This window comes from Octopus sinensis, linkage group LG7, assembly GCF_006345805.1.
Source record: "Octopus sinensis linkage group LG7, ASM634580v1, whole genome shotgun sequence".
NCBI lineage: Eukaryota > Metazoa > Mollusca > Cephalopoda > Octopoda > Octopodidae > Octopus > Octopus sinensis.
The window spans coordinates 2,144,650-2,164,800 of NC_043003.1; the positions used below are offsets into that span (position 1 = coordinate 2,144,650).

General features: G+C 38.5%; 1 protein-coding gene across 5 annotated transcripts in view; it reads right to left on the minus strand.

Annotated features, from left to right (window-relative positions):
- The window catches only part of LOC115214092 (MICAL-like protein 2), a 112,128-nt gene that overhangs the window by 2,212 nt on the left and 89,765 nt on the right, over positions 1–20,151 (minus strand). For 3 of the 5 annotated variants that reach the window (XM_036504450.1, XM_036504449.1, XM_036504448.1), the window contains 4 exons: positions 9,019–9,118; positions 8,173–8,243; positions 2,733–2,844; positions 38–84 (listed from right to left, as the gene is read on the minus strand). In XM_036504450.1, coding sequence (XP_036360343.1) covers positions 38–84; positions 2,733–2,844; positions 8,173–8,243; positions 9,019–9,118 — 330 coding nt within the window. Of the gene's footprint in view, positions 1–37; positions 85–2,732; positions 2,845–6,590; positions 6,659–8,172; positions 8,244–9,018; positions 9,119–20,151 lie in introns of those variants that run through there. The other 2 variants (XM_036504452.1, XM_036504453.1) reach the window with 2 other exon arrangements.

Below are 20,151 nucleotides of genomic sequence, written 5' to 3' on the forward strand. Positions count from 1 at the left end.
ATTACAATGGAATATAAGAAAACAAAAGCCATTTTACCTTTTTTTGAAAGCATTTCCTGAATCCCTTCGTCTTCTTCTTGATATCTAAAACAATCAAACAAAAACGGTTTAGAAACTAAAAACACCTTTGCTGATTCACAATTAATCTAGGTCTTTTTTTCTTAGCATCAGAATTGCTCTTCTCCCATTTTTCAATGCCAACAGAAGTAACATGATGCGTTGGCAAATCTTGGACAAGTCCTTTTACTCGTTAACATAAGCACACGACTAAGATTTTACACAAAGAAGACATACTTGATCAAGCATTTCAGCTCAGAATTTAACAAGACGCTCTCAGAGTGGTTGGCGTTAGGAAGGGCATCCAGCTGTAGAAACTCTGCCAGACCAAGATTGAAGCCTGGTGCAGCCATCTGGTTTGCCAGCCCACAGTCAAACTGTCCAACCCATGCCAGCATGGAAAGCGGACGTTAAACGATGATGATGATGATGATGGTGAAAACAACCAGAAAACATTGTGTCAGTCTCTTTACATATTCTTTTACATCACTATCTTTTGGGATAATAATAACAATGATAATCTTTTCTACACTAGGCACAAGGCCCAAAATTTGCAGGGAGGGACCAAGTTGATTACACTGATCCCAGTGCTCAACTGGTGCTTATTTCATTGACTCCCAAAAGGACAACAGGCGAAGTTGCCCATGGTGGAATTTGAACTCATGGACAAAATACTACTGAGCATTTTGCCTGGTATGCTAAAGATTTTGCTAGGGTTTGGGGTGTATCATGCAAGGCTAGAGATGGGAGCAATGACCTTCCCTCGCAAATACTAATCAGACACAGACAGTGTGTCGTTAGCCAGCTGGAGGAGATGTCTTCCTGGGGCTAAAAACAACAGTAATCTTGTCCTCTATGGGACCACCACATTTAGCTGGCAAATATATTTTACGAATAATAATAATGATGTTTTCTTTATTAACCACTAAGGGTTCATCAAAAAATATTGGGGGTAGTACTGTTTTATTTAAAGAAAAGGGATAAAATTAAAAATCAAGTACACAAATGATATTTATTTTGAACAATCGTTTTCAAACAATTTTCATGATACATAAAAACTTTAGTATCAATGGAATTCCAGTACAGACAGAATTGCAAACTGTGTTGTAACAAGCACCCCAAAATGGGTATCTACCCAAACATATGAACTTCTGCCCTACATTTGCTACCCATATACAATTACTAATATGTGACCAACTAATACCCGGTAAAACCCAGTTAGTTTCGCTTCTCGACTACGAATCAAATTCCATACAAAATGTTACAAGAGTAAGTCATAAAAATGAGCTCAAGGCTCTTAGATTAACAATTTCGAATATTTATACTTCCCATGAGTTTCATCAAATAAACTAATAAATTAATTAATCTACTAATTTGTATAACTAGGGTCTCCCACTTCCACGTCCTCCCTCTACTTTATGTGTATATCTATATATATAGGCACAGGAGTGGCTGTGTGGTAAGAAGCCTGCTTCCCAACCATGTGGTTCCAGGTTCAGTCCCACTGCATGGCATCTTGGGCAAGTGTCTTCTGCTATAGCTTTGGGCCGACCAAAGCCTTGTGAGTGGATTTGGTAGACGGAAACTGAAAGAAGCCCACTGTATGTGTGTGTGTGTGTATCTGTATGTGTGTGTTTGTCCCGTCATCACCACTGCTTGACAACGAGTGTTGGTGTATTTATGTCCCCTGTAACTTAGCAACTCAGCAAAAGAGATTGATAGAATAAGTATGAGGCTTCAGGAAAATATTAAATTCTGGGGTCGATTCATTTGAGTAAAAATTCTTTCAAGGCAGTGCCCCAGCATGGCCACAGTCTAATGACTGAAACAAAGAAAAGAGAAAAGATACTTCCATGCATGTCGCATTTTTAAAAGACATATTCAACCTTCAAGAATTATCCTCATCATTTAATGTCCATTTTCCATGCTGGCATGGGTTGGAGGGTCTGACAGGAGCCGGCAGGGCCAGGATCCACAACAAGCTCCACTGTCTCGTTGGATGCCCTTCCCAAACGTGGGCATCATTAGTTGAAAAGTTAACTTCATTGACCATTAATCTTTACTCTTTTACTTGTTTCAGTCATTTGACAGCGGCCATGCTGGAGCACCGCCTTTAGTTGAGCAAATCGACCCCAGGACTTATTCTTTGGAAGTCTAGTACTTATTCTGTCGGTGTCTTTTGCTGAACCGCTAAGTTACGGGGACGTAAACACACCAGTGTCGGTTGTCAAGCGATGTTGGGAGGACAAACACATATATATACATATATACGACAGGCTTCTTTCAGTTTCCGTCAACCAAATCTATTCACAAAGCTTTGGTCGGCCTGAGGCTATAGTAGAAGACACTTGCCCAAGGTACCACGCAGTGGGAATGAACCCAGAACCATGTAGTTGGTAAGCAAGCTACTTACCACACAGCCACTCTTGTGCCTATTAACGAAATCTGATTAATGGTTTGGTACCCAGGTTTGGCTCTTCCTAACACCAACGACTTTATAGAGTACCCTGGGTGCTTTTTAGGTGGCACCAGCACCACTGCCTTTTTGGTGTTGGGGGATGAAATGTGGATGGGGGTAGATCCCCTATTGGACAAGCATTACCAAAGTGGTTTCAGGATAACCTTTCAAAATAAAGAATTCTCTCAATGCCAATAAAAGAAAGTTCCCCCTTTACCTGAGCCTGTTCTCTTCAATGGTTTCGACAATAACGTTGCGCTTGTTGACCACAGCAATTTTCTTTTTAATCAATTCTTTTTCTCGTTTTTTAATTTTTTTGGTTCGTTTGGCTGCATATTAGGAATAGAAACAAACAAAAACAAAAAAAATGCAATTATTAATTAAAATTACTCTGCATTCACTTAATTGGATATACAAATTTTGAAGAACCAGTTTTAATACAAGAATGCAATTTATTTATAAAAAGACTTTTACATTTTAGCTCCAGTTTCAATGTTCCGTTTGAACTCTCTTCCTTGAACTTTCTGTTCTCTCTGTAGCAAAAAGGATCAAGTGTTTCTGCAGTTTACCAAAGAGTAGCAGAAATATTTTTGTTCTTTCAAGACACCCTCAATATAGTGATTATATGTATATGTATGTGTGTGTGTGTGTGTGTGTGTATATATATATATATATATATACTTTATTTAAAGCAGCAGAAAATTCAACAAAACCTGTTACTCTGAGTTTCCCGTTCCCGATGAACGGCAATGGGAAACTCAGAGTAACAGGTTTTGTTGAATTTTCTGCTGCTTTAAATAAAGCATATTACTCTACCACTGGTATTTGAGTACTCTTTTTTCCACCTTGTTTCACATTTATGTGTTTACTCCGGTATATATATATATATATATATATATATATATATATATATATATATATATATATAAAATTATAAATTAGGGTATCTATGAGATACCACCATGCTGAAAATAGCAGCCATGAACCGACTCTAAAACCACCTTAAGTTTTCATATAGCAACATCCAGTAATTTTTTACTAGTTTCGTCTTGTCTCTCTGTGTCTTCTCTCCATGATGCTATATGAAAACTTAAGGTGGTTTTAGAGTCGGTTCATGGCTGCTATTTTCAGCATGGTGGTATCTTGTAGATACCCTAAATTATAATTTTAATAATTATTACCTTTTGAAGGTTATTTTTTCCATGATAAGTTCGTTGTTTTATTTTAAATTAACGATCTTATCCTTATTTATTTATATATATATATATGTTTTCATTTGAGCATAGAATAACCAGGGAAAAATACAGTAAAAGGATGTTCAGAGAAAAGTTTAACCCTTTAGCATTTAAACTGGCCATAACCAGCCAAAATATTCCACCTGTTTTATCTTCAAATCAACTAGATCCTGCCTCTCAGACCGACCCTACAATGTTGTTCTAAAAATAAACAATCACATATGAAGTTCTGAGATAATGCATGCTTTATTGAAACAATGTGGATAAATAAAGGTTGCATTTGTCAGAGCAATCTGAATTGTAAAGGGTTCATTTAGGTTCCAAACGCCAGCAACGACAAAGTTGTTTTATTAAATTCTTCATTATTTTCAAAATAGATTGAGACGAAGGCAGTGAATAAAACAGCAGCACGGTTATAAAATGGTTAATTATGCATTATCTTGAAGATGGGATTGTTTACTTTTAGAACAACATTTATTTGAAGACAAAACCGGTGGAATATTTAAGCCGAATATGACCAGAAAATTACTATTTTTAAATCTCACAGCAAGAGATATTCAGCAACAGTACTTTGGAGTAAAGATTGTTTGCCAGCATAACATGGCAGTCCTGGTTTAGGACGAATGTTGCTGTAATTTAGCCCCAGGAGACATGATCTGTGTCTTATATTTTTAAACAAGGGAATTTAGTACCCTCACTCAGCTCAAAACAATTATTCTGTGCTGATGAAGGGAAATAACCCAGAAATCGTGATACACAGATATTACTTTGAACTGAGTGAGGGTGCTAGATTCCCTTGTTCGAAAATATAAGGACACAGATCGTGTTGTATAGCCAGCTGGAGACGATGTCTCCTGGGGCTAAATTACAGCAACATTCGTCCTAAACCAGGACTGCCATGTTATGTTGGCAAACAATCTTTACACCAAATACGACCAGTTTAAATGCTAAAGGGTTAAAGGAAATTTTGATAAAATTTGGACCATTTAAAAAAGGGGGAAGATTGTATAACAGAACCAAGTAGGTTGGTGTTTAAACAGTTAATTCAGAACTAAACGGTTAATGGTTAAAGAGTAACCAACACTGAAATAAAAGTTCTTTTCAGCTCCAGTTTAATGATAGCAAAGAACTTCACATGTGAAACAAAATCAATAACAAATATATTCCTGAAAAAAATTGACTGAAGGGTTTGAAAAAAAAAACAAAAAAAAACTAGGAGCTAGCTGAGGAGTGCAGTGCTTGAAGGTCATGGAAGGAAGGAACATTGTTGAGCTTGGTCACATTGTTGGGGTTTACAGTTGTGTGAACATGAGGCAGGTGTGAGGCGTGGCGGTCAACAAGGAGGGTTTTTGGTTCATGCCTGTGCAGTGTAGAATTCTAAGCAAAGCAAGCAGCAAATACAGACTTATCTCATCTCAACTCCACCAAATATTTATTCCACAATATTCTAATGAAGCAAAGCAAGCAGCGAATATAGTTCTAACTCTTCCAAACTCTTTTGACATGTGTCAATGTCTGTAAGAAAGGACTAGAAACAATCAAACCATTCATCTTTCTCAACACAGTTCTGAAGATGTTGCTCCAACCAAGATTCCATCTACCCGGGTCTTACTTTCTCACCATGACAACCAGTTGTCGGCTCTTCTCTCATCTGCTCTCATTAACCCATCTTTACTCTCCAGGCTACACTCGATTCTTTCCAAAACGTGAAATTTGTGTTTACACAGAAGCAACCATCACAGTAATTCATCTTTCTCATTTAAATGTCAGCTTCCAGTTTCTCTCGGAGAAAGCATTTATTCTCCACGCCATTAAGTTCCTCTGGGATCTCCATCAGATGTCTCCGACAATCACTGAGTGTTCAATGGCCGTGCCTCCTGCACTGAGCACAACTATCTCAATGGCATCACCTCTCCCTAAAGCCAATCTTCTTGCACAACTTTATTCTTCTTGCACTCCTTCCAAAAACTTTAAACACCAGTAAATTCATTGTTCCCTTAATTTACTTCCCCAGCAATTGTCTCAATCAGAGAAGATGTGATCCCCTTTTTACATTCCCTTTTTTTCTTTTCTTGCTAGCACTTCAAGCAGAAAACCAGAGTGTGGTTTGGGAGGGGAGAGAAGATGCAGGCTGTGCAATGTATGAAAGCGTTTTTTACTTTGATGACGGTCAACCTTCGGGAGTTTTGATTGTGTGTGAACACCTCACCACCTCACGGGTGACAATGAAACATATTTGCTGAACTGGTTTGAATGAGCCAAAATGAAGCATTTTGTTATTAAAGGTAATTCACAGAAACAAGTAAAGAATGTCCAGAGAGTGAGTCATTTAGGGACTTGTAGACGATGGTAGAGTTTCTATGGTGCTGACAACTAGGTTAAACTTTATTCTTTGGAAATACGGTACCATGGACATGTAATTAGAATGTTGTAGGGAAGGAGTGTAAGATTCTTCAAACAAAGCCAACCAGGAGAAAACCCTCGAGATTGGCCAAGAAGATGTTTGGAGAATACCCCAAGTCTAAGTTGGTCATGCTTAAGAATCTGGAATGTCTAATGACTGTTGCTTCTGACAGGACCCTATGGAGGAGGTGCCTGAGGATTCTGCTGCCATGACCCTCCCAGAAATAATGGGTGGAGAAAATGGTTGGTTGGATGGACAACAAGTCTAGGATGTAATACTTGGAGACAAGTGATAAGAACAAAAAGTGGTAGTGATCTTGGAGGATAAAAATAAGGAAAAAAATTCCAGACCAAAAGGGAGGTGCTGAAAGATGTTGTCGTGACGAGAGGCTTCTACAAAGCAATGACAAATGTCATTATGGAAAAGAGATAAAGACCTTATACAGTGGAGGGCAGTTGGCTATTCCTAAAGGCTTGTTTTTTGGTACTTCTGATATGAGAGGTTCTGCAAGAAATAGTTTTATTTAACTGCATTAATTATACAATATTTTTGGTGAATAGACTTTTTGATTATCTTCAAGAGTAATCTTAATTTCATATCTGAAAAGAAAGAGTGAAGAGGAAGGAGGAGAGAAACAGTGAAGAGGAAGGAGAGAAACAGGAAACAGGCAAGTCAAGCACCAGATTCTATCATTTTTACAGAGAACCATTATTCTTTTCTATTCTAGGCACAAGGCCCGAAATATTTGGGGAGGGGGTCAGGTCAATTAGATCGACCCTTGTACACAATTGGTACTTATTTTACTGACCCCGAAAGGACGAAAGGCAAAGTCGACCTTGGCATTATTTGAACTCAGAACGTTAAGACAGATGAAATCCCGCTAAGCATTTCACCCGGTGTGCTAACGTTTCTGCCAGCTCGCAGCCTTAACAGAGAACCATTATTGAGATAGCAAATGATCAGAAACTACAATCCATTCTACCATTACTGGACTGCCATCTATTTTACATTGAGTATTCTGTAGTGGCATGGATTAGGAAAGATCTGCAGCATAACATCTTTCAATAATCTATCTTAATCTTCCGTTAGGTCTTTCATAAAACTTCCACCACTTCTTCCCAATCCTCATCATCTCAGTTTTCATTCAACCAACAGTCATTGAATTCAAACAAACATCCTTAGAAGAACCATCAGCATCCTGCTACAGAGTTACAAAGATGTAAACCAATGAGGATAATGAATGCATAAAGAGCTGCAGGTGAAGCTGAAACAGGCTGGTTACTCGGGTTTAAAAAAAACCATACACGGTTGGGAAAAGAGGTTAAAACTAAATTGAGACTCATTTGTAGACTCATGATGGAATCAAGATCTACAAAGTTCTGCTCTCATTCCTGTTTATTCTAGTTTAGAAGTAATCATAAAGACGGCCAGGCTTATTTCTATATTAACAAATAAGGCAGTTATTGCAAATAATAATAATATAATAATAATAATAATAAAGCTAATGAAAATAAATGAAATCGAGATCCAGATGAAACTAGTTTGTCAGCTTCTCAGAAATCTTCACATCTCAGTGGAAGAAGGGAAAGCAGAGGCAGTGATTGCAGACTAGGAAACTAACAACCGTCCTTTTTAAGACAATAGGGTGTGAGATGAGGGAGATTTTCAATATGATTTCTAGCAGGTCAAACGACTTTGTGGAGGCTTCTTTGTAATGCTCAGCCAAACATGAGTTGACAGGTGAGGCCAATGTGAGTGATGGAACAGAAACATAGTGAGTCACTAGAAACAAAAAGACTTGCTCAAGAATGCTAATTAACTCTATTAGTTAATGAAATAGAGACATGAGGAAATAATTTGAGAAGTCTCGTTAGCAATAATTAAAATACATTTACATTAACCACAATGCACACACACACACAGGTGAGAGGAGTCCATTCTGGCTTGACCAGTAGCATAAAGAAACTTGGATTTGGCAGCAAAGTATTTCAATTTTGAAATTCAGTAAAAGAACTTACGTGAATTTTGGAGATCTTGGAGTTGCTGATCGATTTGAACTTGCTCCTTCAGAAGTTCTTGTTCTTCAAGACTACAAAACAAACAAACAAACAAAAGGGTGATAACCAAATGCAACTTGACAGAGTTTAATTTACATTACTGGACCCAGGGTGGGGGGTGGCACAAGGCTCTGCAAAGGTAAACCAAACAGTCGTGCCCATTAGAATGCAATACCTTGTAGTGTTGAGGCTACACTTCCATAAAGGCCCAGCTTGGCTTTGCCCTTCCCCCTTTTCAACAGATCCCTGATAAAATACTTAGGGGCCAACACAGTGGAATTATTTTGTGTTTGTGTGTGGATTAGAGAATAGTCAATTGATTTACCCTTTCTGTTTTACTTATTTTAGTCACTGGACTGTGGCCATGCTGGGGCACCGTCACGAAGAAGTTTGGTTGAACAAATCCACATCAGGACTATTTTTTTTACGTTTATTTTTTTAAAGTTTGGTACTTATTCAATTGGTCTCCTTTGCTGAACTGCTAAGTGGTGGGGATGTGAGCAAGACAAGTGAAGTTGTCAAGCAATGGTTTGGGGGGGGGGGGGTTGTGTGCAAATACAAACACACACACACACACACAACTGTGACGTGCTTCCAGACAGTTTCCATTTACCAAATTCAGCCATAAGGCATTGGTTGATCTGGGGGCTACAATAGAGGACACTTGCCCAAGTGGGACTGAACCTGAAACCCGATGGCTGCAAACTGAGCTTCTTAACCACACAGCCAGGCCTGTGCCTATTTGTCTGAGAAGTATCTGGAAGAAAGATTTACGGTGACTGAATAAAGAAACTCAATGGAACTTACTGGAAAACTAAATAATGTTCTTTCCTGACCAGATCATTTTTCTCATTGATTATGTTAAACCATTCTGTCATTTTCCTGTCATATTCATCATCGTTTATTGCTGCAAGAAACAAGCCACAGATTATTTCTTCTATAGAAAACAGAACTATGAAGGCACAGGTTCCATACAATTTGCTCTCAATGTAGTTTTACAACTAAAATGACAAATACTTTGTAATCTGAGAAGCAACAACAATAGATTTCAGAACAACAACAGCAACAACAACAATAAACAAGAGTAATAATAGTAATAAAATGCAACAGACATAAAAAAAAGGCTTTGTAAAAATATTGGATAATGTAGTAATTACGTATGTCGTGATTATATATTATTATTATGACAAAGTATAAAAACATGTCCCTACAAATACAATGTTTTATATCCAAAACGGAGACATAGAAAAAGAGTGGTGTTCAGCTGTGCTAAATACTGTATAAAACAAAAGAATATTAAAAGCCATTAGAGCAGGTCTGAATTCAATTAAAGAATTGAGGGCAACAAACAAGAATACAGGTTGTGTAGGAAACAGACAATAAATGGGATTTATAATTTGAATGTACTTTAATATTTCTACTTCAGTTTGTCATTATTGCATATACTTTATACGTACTTTTGACAAGTTGTGCTGCACCTGAGCACTGTCTTCAATAATTTCATTATTATATTATCATATACTGGTTTACAGGTGTTATTTAACACTGTAGCATTTAAAGTGGTCATATCAGGCCCAAATATTTTACCCATTTTAACTTCAAACTGGCCAGATTCAGCCCCTCACACCTATCCTACAATGTCACTCTATACTATAAACAATCAGATCATCAAAATTTCAAAGCTACGAGATAATACATGATTAATTCAAAACAATGTGAATAAATAAACATTACATTTGACAGAATAATCTGAACGGTAAAGGGTTAAAGTAGAAAAACAAACAAGTATGGAATATTCTGGATATCATTTAACTCTTGGTACCAACCTGTCTGACACTGCCTTGGTTTAAACCCTTTCGTTACCAACCCGGCTGAAACCACCTCTGGCTCTGTAGTACAAATGTCTTGTTTTCATAAAAGTTTTGAATTAAAATCTTCCACCAAACCTTAGTCACAATTTATGTTCCTAACACTAGCTTGATGATAACGAAGTCATTTTACTAAATTCTTTGTTATATTTAAAGTAATTGAAAGAAACACAGAGCATCTCAACAGAAATATGGTAACAAACGGGTTAAAATATATAACAGAGAACCAATTCTTTATGACAGAAATGTTCTATTCTAAAGTAATCCAAAGTAATCTACAATCTAACACCAATATTTCATGTTAATTTGTTCCAAATATCACCGTAACCCTTTTGATACCTAATTACTTGGAACCAACTCCTGGTTCTATGAAACAAACACTTTTTTTTTAAGTATCTTTCAAATGGATTTTTAAAAGGACCTTCTTTCAAAATTGCATGTAAAATTAGGCTCCAAATCCTGGTTTAATATTTGCCAAGTTATTTTACTAAATACTTCGTTATTATCCATATTAATTGAAACAATAGCAGTGTTTTTCAACAGAAATGTGGTAACAAAAGGCTTAATAATGATATGATTACTCCTTACTCTCTCTCTTTTACTTGTTTCAGTCATTTGACTGCGGCCATGCTGGAGCACCGCCTTTAGTAGAGCAAATCGACCCCAGGACTTATTCTTTGTAAGCCCAGTACTTATTCTATCGGTCTCTTTTTGCCGAACCGCTAAGTGACGGGGACGTAAACACACCAGCATCGGTTGTCAAGCAATGCTAGGGGGACAAACACAGACACACAAACATACACACACACACACACATATATATATATATATATATATATATACACACACATACACACATATATACGACGGGTTTCTTTCAGTTTCCGTCTACCAAATCCACTCACAAGGCTTTGGTCTACCCGAGGCTATAGTAAAAGACAGTTGCCCAAGGTGCCACGCAGTGGGACTGAACCCGGAACCATGTGGTTGGTAGGCAAGCTACTTACCACACAGCCACTCCTGCGCCTAGCAGTGTTTTTCAACAGAAATGTGGTAACAAAAGGCTTAATAATGATATGGTTGTTTCAAAAATTAATTGAAACAAAGGTAGTGTATTACCAATCCATCCGAGACCACCCCTGATGCCATGATACAAGCTGTTTTACAAGTGATCTAAATAAAACCTTCCATAAATATCTCGTGTAAATTTGCTTCAAACGTCAGCTTAACGACAGTTATTTTGCTAATTTCTTTGTTATTTTAAAAATCAGTTAAGAGAAAAGATGTGTGTTTCAACAGAAATATGGTAACAAAACGGTTAGAGGGATCTAAGTTCTACGCCTTCCAAAATGAAGACAATGCACTGCAAAGGAAACATTCAGTTATGATATCTGCAAGACAGTGGCATCAAAAGATGATTTTCTTTTTCAAAAAAACATTGGTTAGGAATTGAAACTGCAATACATAATATCAAAAATATAAACTTCCTAATAAAAACTTGCAATAAAAAAATAAAACAAAACAAGATTTATGATACAGAGACAACAACTAATTTTTTCTTTCAAAGTATATATATATATATATATGTATGTATGTATATATATATAACATTATGCAACATAAACAGCTCTGTAATGTAAACATTACCAATATGACATTCTAAATGTATGCTGGATGTGTGTGTGTGTGCTATTTATAAAAAAAAGAAACTGTAGTTTTATTATCTCAGAAAATCTGTTCAAAAACACAACATACCACTGCTCAAGTTTCATCTAAACAATTTTTTTTTTTTTGACCTCAAGAGTTATTTTACTTCTTTATTAAAGTTTTATGTTTAGTCTGCGGCAGTGAAGTTCCTCGCTCCACTGTTTCAAGACCTCTGTCTCATTGGTATGGTTTATTAACAACCAAACTCATTCAGATGACCGAGAAACACTAGCAAGACCGATGAACCTTGAAACTCAATTTTTCTACATTTAACTTTAAGAATAGGAAACTATGAAAAGTTTCTAATAAAAGATCCAAAAATTTGATCAGAGTCAAATTTCCAATATCATTTCCCCCCTAATCTTTGGTCAAGAAACTTGTGTAGGTCATGTTGAGTCATGGCTAAATTTGGAATTTTGTCCAGTATCATTCTGAGACCACATTTGGTTCGATGATAAACATTTCATGTTTTAAAAAGATCCAAACTAGAACTCTCCTTCAAAATTTCCGTTTAATCTATGTTTCAAAGACCAACTTTATATCGTCAAAGTTAATTTACCAAATTCTTTGTTATTTTCAAAATTAATTGAAGAAATTCAAGAGAAATATGGTAAGAAAAGGGTTAACTCCAACTCACTTTCAACAATAACTATTCTTAGTTTATTACAAAGGTGTGTGAGTTTGTTCTACTATCTTTTAGAGTTTAAGAGACTTCAATATCCACCTTTAGAACTGGTTCGATAACCACAACCAAACCAGTGACATTATTGGGTACCACAATAACGTCTTGGCTGACAGCAGATTGTAAAAGAAGTGGCAGCAAGAAAAGACAACATTCTTGATCTTGTTCTGACAAACCCACCTGCAGAAGCCACATCTTTAGCACACCTGGGCACCTCAGTTCACAACACTATAATCTAGAGATTAGTGAAACTGAATGTTCTGTTGCAAACTATAAAAGACAGATTTGGTTGGAACATGTGGCGCCACCTTAACCGTCTATTATTTATACTGGACATAAATGCTCAAAATATCCTATTTTATGAAGTAAAGATTGTTTGCCAACATAACATGGCAGTCCTGGTTTAGGACGAATGTTGCTGTAATTTAGCCCCAGGAGACATTGTCTCCAGTTGGCTATATGACACGATCTGTGTCCTTATATTTTCAAACAAGGGCATTTAGCACCCCAACTCAGCTCAAAACAATATCTGTGTATTGTGATTCTGGGTTATTTCCCTTCATCAGCACGGAATAATTGTTCAGCTAGAGGTGGCATTGCCAAATTCCCGTTTGAAATATATAGCTTTCAAGGTGACAACTAGTTACTGATCTATAAATTAGAAAATTACTATTTGTAAATCTCTCAACAAGAGATATTCAGCAACAGTACTTTGGAGTAAAGATTATTTGGCAACATAACATGGCATTCCTGGTTTAGGACGAATGTTGCAGTGATTTAGCCTCAGGACTGCCATGTTATGTTGCCAAATAATCTTCACTCCAAAGTACTGTTTCTGAATATCTCTTGTTGAGAGTTTTAAAAATAGTAATTCTATTTTATATTCAGACTGCCAGATCCAGCCTCTCACACCTAGCCTACAATGTTGTTCTACAAATTAAACAATCACAGTATTGAAATTTCAAGGCTACAAAACAATGCAAGATTAATTCAAAACAATGTAAATAAATAAGGATTAGCATTTGGCAGAATAATCTGAATGCTGAAAGGGTTAACAATCCATCTTGGAAGCCAAAAGGTTAGACTTTAAGTTCCAAATAATTCCAGTGGAACATTTATGAAGATGTCAAATTAAAGATACATTATTTTCTCAAGACAGAAATCGTAAGCATTCATCCATCCAGTTTGGGCAACTTATCTGGACCAATGTTAACCTTTCCATACCAGATGCCCCACAACTGAGCAAGAGCCACGAATGTCTGGTCTGGATTTTTTGTCACCCTGGACTTTCCTTTGCTGAACTGTCTCATCTGTACAGATCACAACACTGAAATCCAGGAAAGCCATGAGATAAGGCATTATTTCTATCGAAACAAGGGGAATAAATAAGCCTTACATTCGGCAGAGGAGTAAACTGAATGCTAAAGGGTCAAATCAATTGATTTGTTGTCATTAAGAGAAATAATCTGGAGATGTTCACTTAGATAAACTCACTACCATATTTTTCCAGGCAAAACCCATCGGTAAGAATCCAGGTGATGAATGTAGAATGGTTTCTAGAAAACAATATCAATTTTTACCATCAATTAAAGAGATTCTACAAAACAAACAACAGTTTATCAAAGCAAGGCACGGCTACATTCGGGTGGAGAATCAGGCAAAAAGGGGTCACAATGCTACACTAAGTAAACAATGGAAAACTGACAAGCAACAACCTCAGCAAGAAGCGGTGGAGCATCATAAATTCTGTGGGTGCAAGGAGAGGTTGCTACTCTGGAGGGTGTCTTTGAGTAGTAATTCCAGAAAATGAGCAAAGAAATGCCAGAGCATACTTTTGGTACACTCCCGTTTTATATTCTCTTTTATGATTTACATTTTTCAGCCAGACTGTGGCCATGCTGGAGTACCACCTTAAAGAAATTTGCAAAGCGCCTGGTACTTATTCAGTTGGCCTCTTTTGCTGAACTGCTAAAGTACAGGGATGTAAACAAAACAACACTGATTATTAAGTGGTGGTAGTGGCAGGGGACAAACACAAAGATACACATATTCATAGACATATCATATATAGTATATATGATGGGATTCGTTCAGTTTCCACCTGCCAAATCCATTCACAAGGATTTGGTCAGCTCAACACTTGCCCAAGGTGCCATACAATGGGACTGAACTCAGAACCATGTGGTTGGAAAGCAAGCTTCTTACCACACAGCCGGCACCTATATCTTTTAGTCAAACAAACCAACCCCAAGATTCTTTGTAAACCTGGTATTTATTCTATTGGTATCTTTGCTGAACTGCTAAGTTACAGGGATGTAAACACACCAGCATCGGTTGTCAAGCAATGGTGAGGGGACAAACACGGACACACACACATATATATCATCATTCATCATTTAACGTCCGCTTTCCATGCTAGCATGGGTTGGACGATTTGACTGAGGGCTGGTGAACCAGATGACTGCACCAGGCTTCAATCTTGATCTGGCAGAGTTTCTACAGCTGGATGTCCTTCCTAACGCCAACCACTCCGAGTGTAGTGGGTGCATTTACGTGCCACCAGCACGAGGGCCAGTGAGGCGGTACTGGCAATGGCCATGTGCAAATGGTGCTTTTTATGTGCCACCTGCACAGGAGCCAGTCCAGAGGCACTGGCAACGACCTCGCTCCAATGTTTTTTCAGGTGTCACTGGCACAAGCGCCAATAAGGCGACGCTGGTAACGATCACACCTGAACTGTGCTTTTTGCGTTCCGCTGGCATGGAAGTTTTTCATGCCACCGGCACGGAAGTATATAGATATATATACACACACACACACACACAGAGTAATCCCTTGCCATATCAAGGGATTACTGTATATATATTTCTTTATTGCCCACAAGGGGCTAAACATAGAGGGGACAAACAAGGACAAACGGATTAAGTCGATTATATCGACCCCAGTTCGTAACTGGTACTTATTTAATTGACCCCAAAGGGATGAAAAGCAAAGTCAACCTTGGTGGAATCTAAACTCAGAACTCAACAGGAGACGAAATCCCTATTTCTATTTCCTTATGACCCACAAGGGGCCAAACACAGAGAGGACAAACAAGGACAGACAAACAAATTAAGTCGGTTATATCAACCCCAGCACGTAACTGGTACTTTATTTATAGACCTGGAAAGGATGAAAGGCAAAGTCGACCTCGGCGGAATACCGCTAAGCATTTCGCCCAGCATCCTAAAGATTCTGTCATAGAAATATTTTCCTCTCAAACACATAATAATAATAATAATGGTGAATAGGACAAAACGTCTTTATATAGCAGAAAAATTTGTTAGCAGCCAGCCCTGGGACCCAAACTCACATCCCTGTGTTTATCGGTCATAGTGCTTTACCTTTAAGCTAAACTACCTACTAACAAATTCTTCTGCAATTTTTGACTATAAGCAGTTTAGCTTAAAGGTAAAATCCTATGACCGGTAGTCACAGCGATGTGAGCTCAAGTCTCATGGCTGGCTGCTAACAAATTTTTCTGCAATGGAGTGGTTGGCGTTAGGAAGGGCATCCAGCTGTAGAAACACTGCCAGATCTGACTGGCCTGGTGCAGCCTTCGGGCTCCCCAGACCCCAGTTGAACCGTCCAACCCATGCTAGCATGGAAAGCGGACGTTAAATGATGATGATGATAAGTATGCTCTGTCGCATTTATGCTATTCAGCATTATTATTATGCGTTTGAGAGGAAAATGTTTCCATATCTGTATATTTCAATACATATCAATACTTCTAAAAAAGCAAACTTTGTTTACATACATCATAAATACACACACACACACACAACGGGCTTCTTTCAGTTTCTGTCAAACAAATCCACTCACAAGGCTTTGGTCAGCCTAAGGCTATCATAGAAGCACTTGCCCAAGGTGCCACACAGTGGGACTGAACCCAGAAGCATGTGGTTGGGAAGCAATTTCTTACCACAGCCAGTTTGCGTGTGTGTAGCATATATAGCTTCCTTGTTGGTAAGATAAGGCGGCGAGCTGGCAGAAACGTTAGCACGCCGGGCAAAATGTTTCAGCAGTATTTCGCCTGCTGCTATGTTCTGAGTTCAAATTCTGCCGAGGTCAACTTTGCCTTTCATCCTTTTGGGGTCAATTAAATAAGTACCAGTTACACACTGGGGTCGATATAATCGACTTAATCCGTTTGTCTGTCCTTGTTTGTCCTCTCTGTGTTTGGCCCCTTGTGGGTAGTAGAGAAATAGGTGAGATAAACAAAAAAGAATACTAATTAGCATGTGATAAATATCATTTAATTAACACATGATTTCCGTGTGAGCTGCAAGAGCTGATAGCACAGTAATCAGGTGGACTTGTACGGCCTGCTGGGTGCTATCTTGCGGCTTACTCCACAATAAGATTAATCCATTTACAGCAAATAGGGTCAAGGTGTGGCTGTGTGGTAAGAAGTTTGCTTCCCAACCACATGGTTCAGGGTTCAGTCCCACTGCATGTCAGCTTGCACAAGCGTTTCCTGCTATAGCCTCAGGCGGACCAAAGCCTTGTGAGTGGATTTGGTAGATGGAAACTGAAAGAAACCTGTTGTATGTGTGTGAGAGAGAGTTTGTTCCCCACCACCGCTTGACAAACGGTGTTGGTGTGTTTACATCCCTCAGCTGTAGAAACCTTGCCAAATCAGCATGGAAAGTGGACATTAAATGACGACGACTTGATGTGACTTAGCAGTTCAGCAAAAGACACAGAATAAGTATGAGGCTTTAAAAAACTGAACACTGGGGTTGATCCCTTTGATTAAAAACTCTTGAAGGCAGTGCCCCAGTATGACCACAGTTTAATGACTGAAAAAGATAAAAGATATATATAGCCGTGGAATAAGCTGCCGGATGAGATGGTGAAGATGCCGACGACCGCTCGGCTGAAAGTCTCCCTTGACCACAAGTGGCCTGAACTCTTTACATGAACACCACCCTGTACATAACTCCATGTCCCCCTACATGGCCTTGCTTTTTGCTTTTTGAGCCAAATTATTAGCTAACTAACTAACTAACATAGCCATCAATGGAAATTGTAGTTGTGATACCAGTGCCGGTGGCACGTAAAAGAACCATCCGAACGTGGCCGTTGCCAGTGACACATAAAAAGTACCAACCGATCGTGGCCATTGCCAGTCTCGCCTGGCACCTGTGCCGGTGGCATGTAAAAAGAACCCACTACACTCATGGAGTGGTTGGCGTTAGGAAGGGCATCCAGCTGTAGAAACTTTGTCAGATCAGACTGGAGCCTGGTGCAGCCTCCCAGACCCCAGTCGAACTGTCCAACCCATGCTAGCATGGAAAGCGGACGTTAAACGATGATGATGATGATCATCATCATCATCTAATGTCCCTTATTTCAAGCTGGCATAGGGTGGATGGTTCAATAAGAACAGACGAGGCAGAGTTCTGTGACAGGTTCGATGCCTGCTTTGGTATGGTTTCAACTTGGTAGGCCCTTCCTAATCGCCAACCACTCAACAGGGTGTGCCAGGTGCATTTCAAGTGCCATGAGCAGTGGAGAGGTCGCCAAGCAGCTACAAGACGGGACCCCTTGACTGAATGGGGCATAGACTGGAGAAAGAAACGGTTATAGAGGGAGAGGGGAAGGTGCCTTGAGGAAAAGTTGAATACATCAAGTGGACGTCAAGATGATGACAGCAACGATGGCAATGATGATGATGATGATGATGGCAATGATGATGACAATGATGATGACCTCAACTACCAACCTATAGGAAAAGGCTTAGTACAGCCAGCTGTTTGTTGTTGCTTGACTTTACTCCTCAATGAGCATTACAAGAGAAAAGTAGAGAAAATACCCAACACGACAAACTGGTCACTTGTCACCAATGTGAGAACCAGTTTAACAAGAAATAAATGAGATTTTCGTAAAAAAAAGAAATATCTCAATTGCTCTCCATTGGCTCAGACAACAATAAACTCTATAAACTTCTATTTCAGTAATTTTTGTGTTGTTATGATACAAAAAAATGAATGAATGTGTGTGTGTGTATGTATGTATAATATATATATATATATATATATATATATAGCTGCACATGTCTTAAGTAAGCTTTCGAAAGCTGAGTGAAGATAAACCATGCCCCTACAGATAAAAACATGTCTTATGATGTTGTTTAGCCCCTGGTCAGCCCTGATTGAGTAGATCTACGATCAAAGACCTTCCAGTTGTGACTATCCCATTGGTTTTTTTTCTTCAAGCAGGGAACTCCAAACCACAGAATCCTACAGGTTCTTTTCTAAGATGGTAGTGTGTGATTTCAGTGAATTTGGATGTTATTTCTTGCAGGCAAACCAACCACAGAACTACACCTTCATTGACACATAGTCGTTTCATTGATCAGAAGGCAGGCATCCTTGATCTTTGTGGACCCCTTATGTTAATGAAACCTGTTTTTATACAATTTGGTTCCAAACAAGGTTTATGGCCACTGAAACATAAGGAACTAGAAAGAAAGAAAAGAAGGGGCCTATAAATTCAAAAGATGTCAATTGACAAGGTTAAAGGATTGAATATCACAGACATGAGGAAAGCAAGATGGTGGTAGTGAGTCCCTGAGTAGCAGTTCCAATAAAGAGACTCTTAGAATAAAAAGATTCATGACTAATAGGAAGCTCAACAGAAGAACAATATGCATGGAAAGAGAAGTAGGTGACACATTTAAAGCTCTTGACGGAGAGGTATTAGAGCAGAAAATTTGTCAGAGCAATGAATTACTCTTTTACTTGTTTCAGTCATTTGACTGCGGCCATGCTAGAGCACCGCCTTTAGTCGAGCAAATCGACCCTGGGACTTATTCTTTTTTGTAAACCTAGTAGTTAATCTATTAGTCTCTTTTGCCGAACTGCTAAGTGACGGGGACGTAAACACACCAGCATCGGTTGTCAAGCAATGCTAGGGGGACAAACATAGACACACAAACACACACATATATATATATATATATATACATATATACGACAGGCTTCTTTCAGTTTCCGTCTACCAAATCCACTCACAAGGCTTTGGTCGGCCTGGGGCTATAGCAGAAGACACATGCCCAAGATGCCACGCAGTGGGACTGAACCTGGAACCCGGAAATTGTAGAGAATAGTTGTAGAAAGAGACAGTAAAAACATATTTTGGTGAAGAGCCAAAGATGACAACTCATCAGGTTGACAATTTGATTTTGAATTTGATGAAACAAGTTTTTAAGAGATTCAGAGAAGGCACCGGCCTACATTCTCAGACGTAAGGAATTTGCACACATGGAAGAAAAATCCAACTTTCTTTGAGGCTGACATGGACAATGCACTGAAAGGTGGCATCAGCAGAAAAAGCATGGATGAAGAATGGGTTTCAGAAGGTTGCAGAGGTGAGGAGGAAACAATTGTGCAAAGGGTTGAGTAGAATGTGTGGAATGCAAAAACGCTTCAAGGATGACAAGAAGACCAAAGATGAGGATGCTTCCGTTCCGTCTTTGCAGAAACAGCATCTGAGGTATTAACTTACAACAATAAATTCATCCATCTTAGAGTCAGTTCTGGTGTGAAGATTAACACAAGTTGGTATATTGTGCTACATGTGGCATAGCTAGAGTTTGTGCAGTTGGTATATTGTGCTACATGTGACACAGCTAGA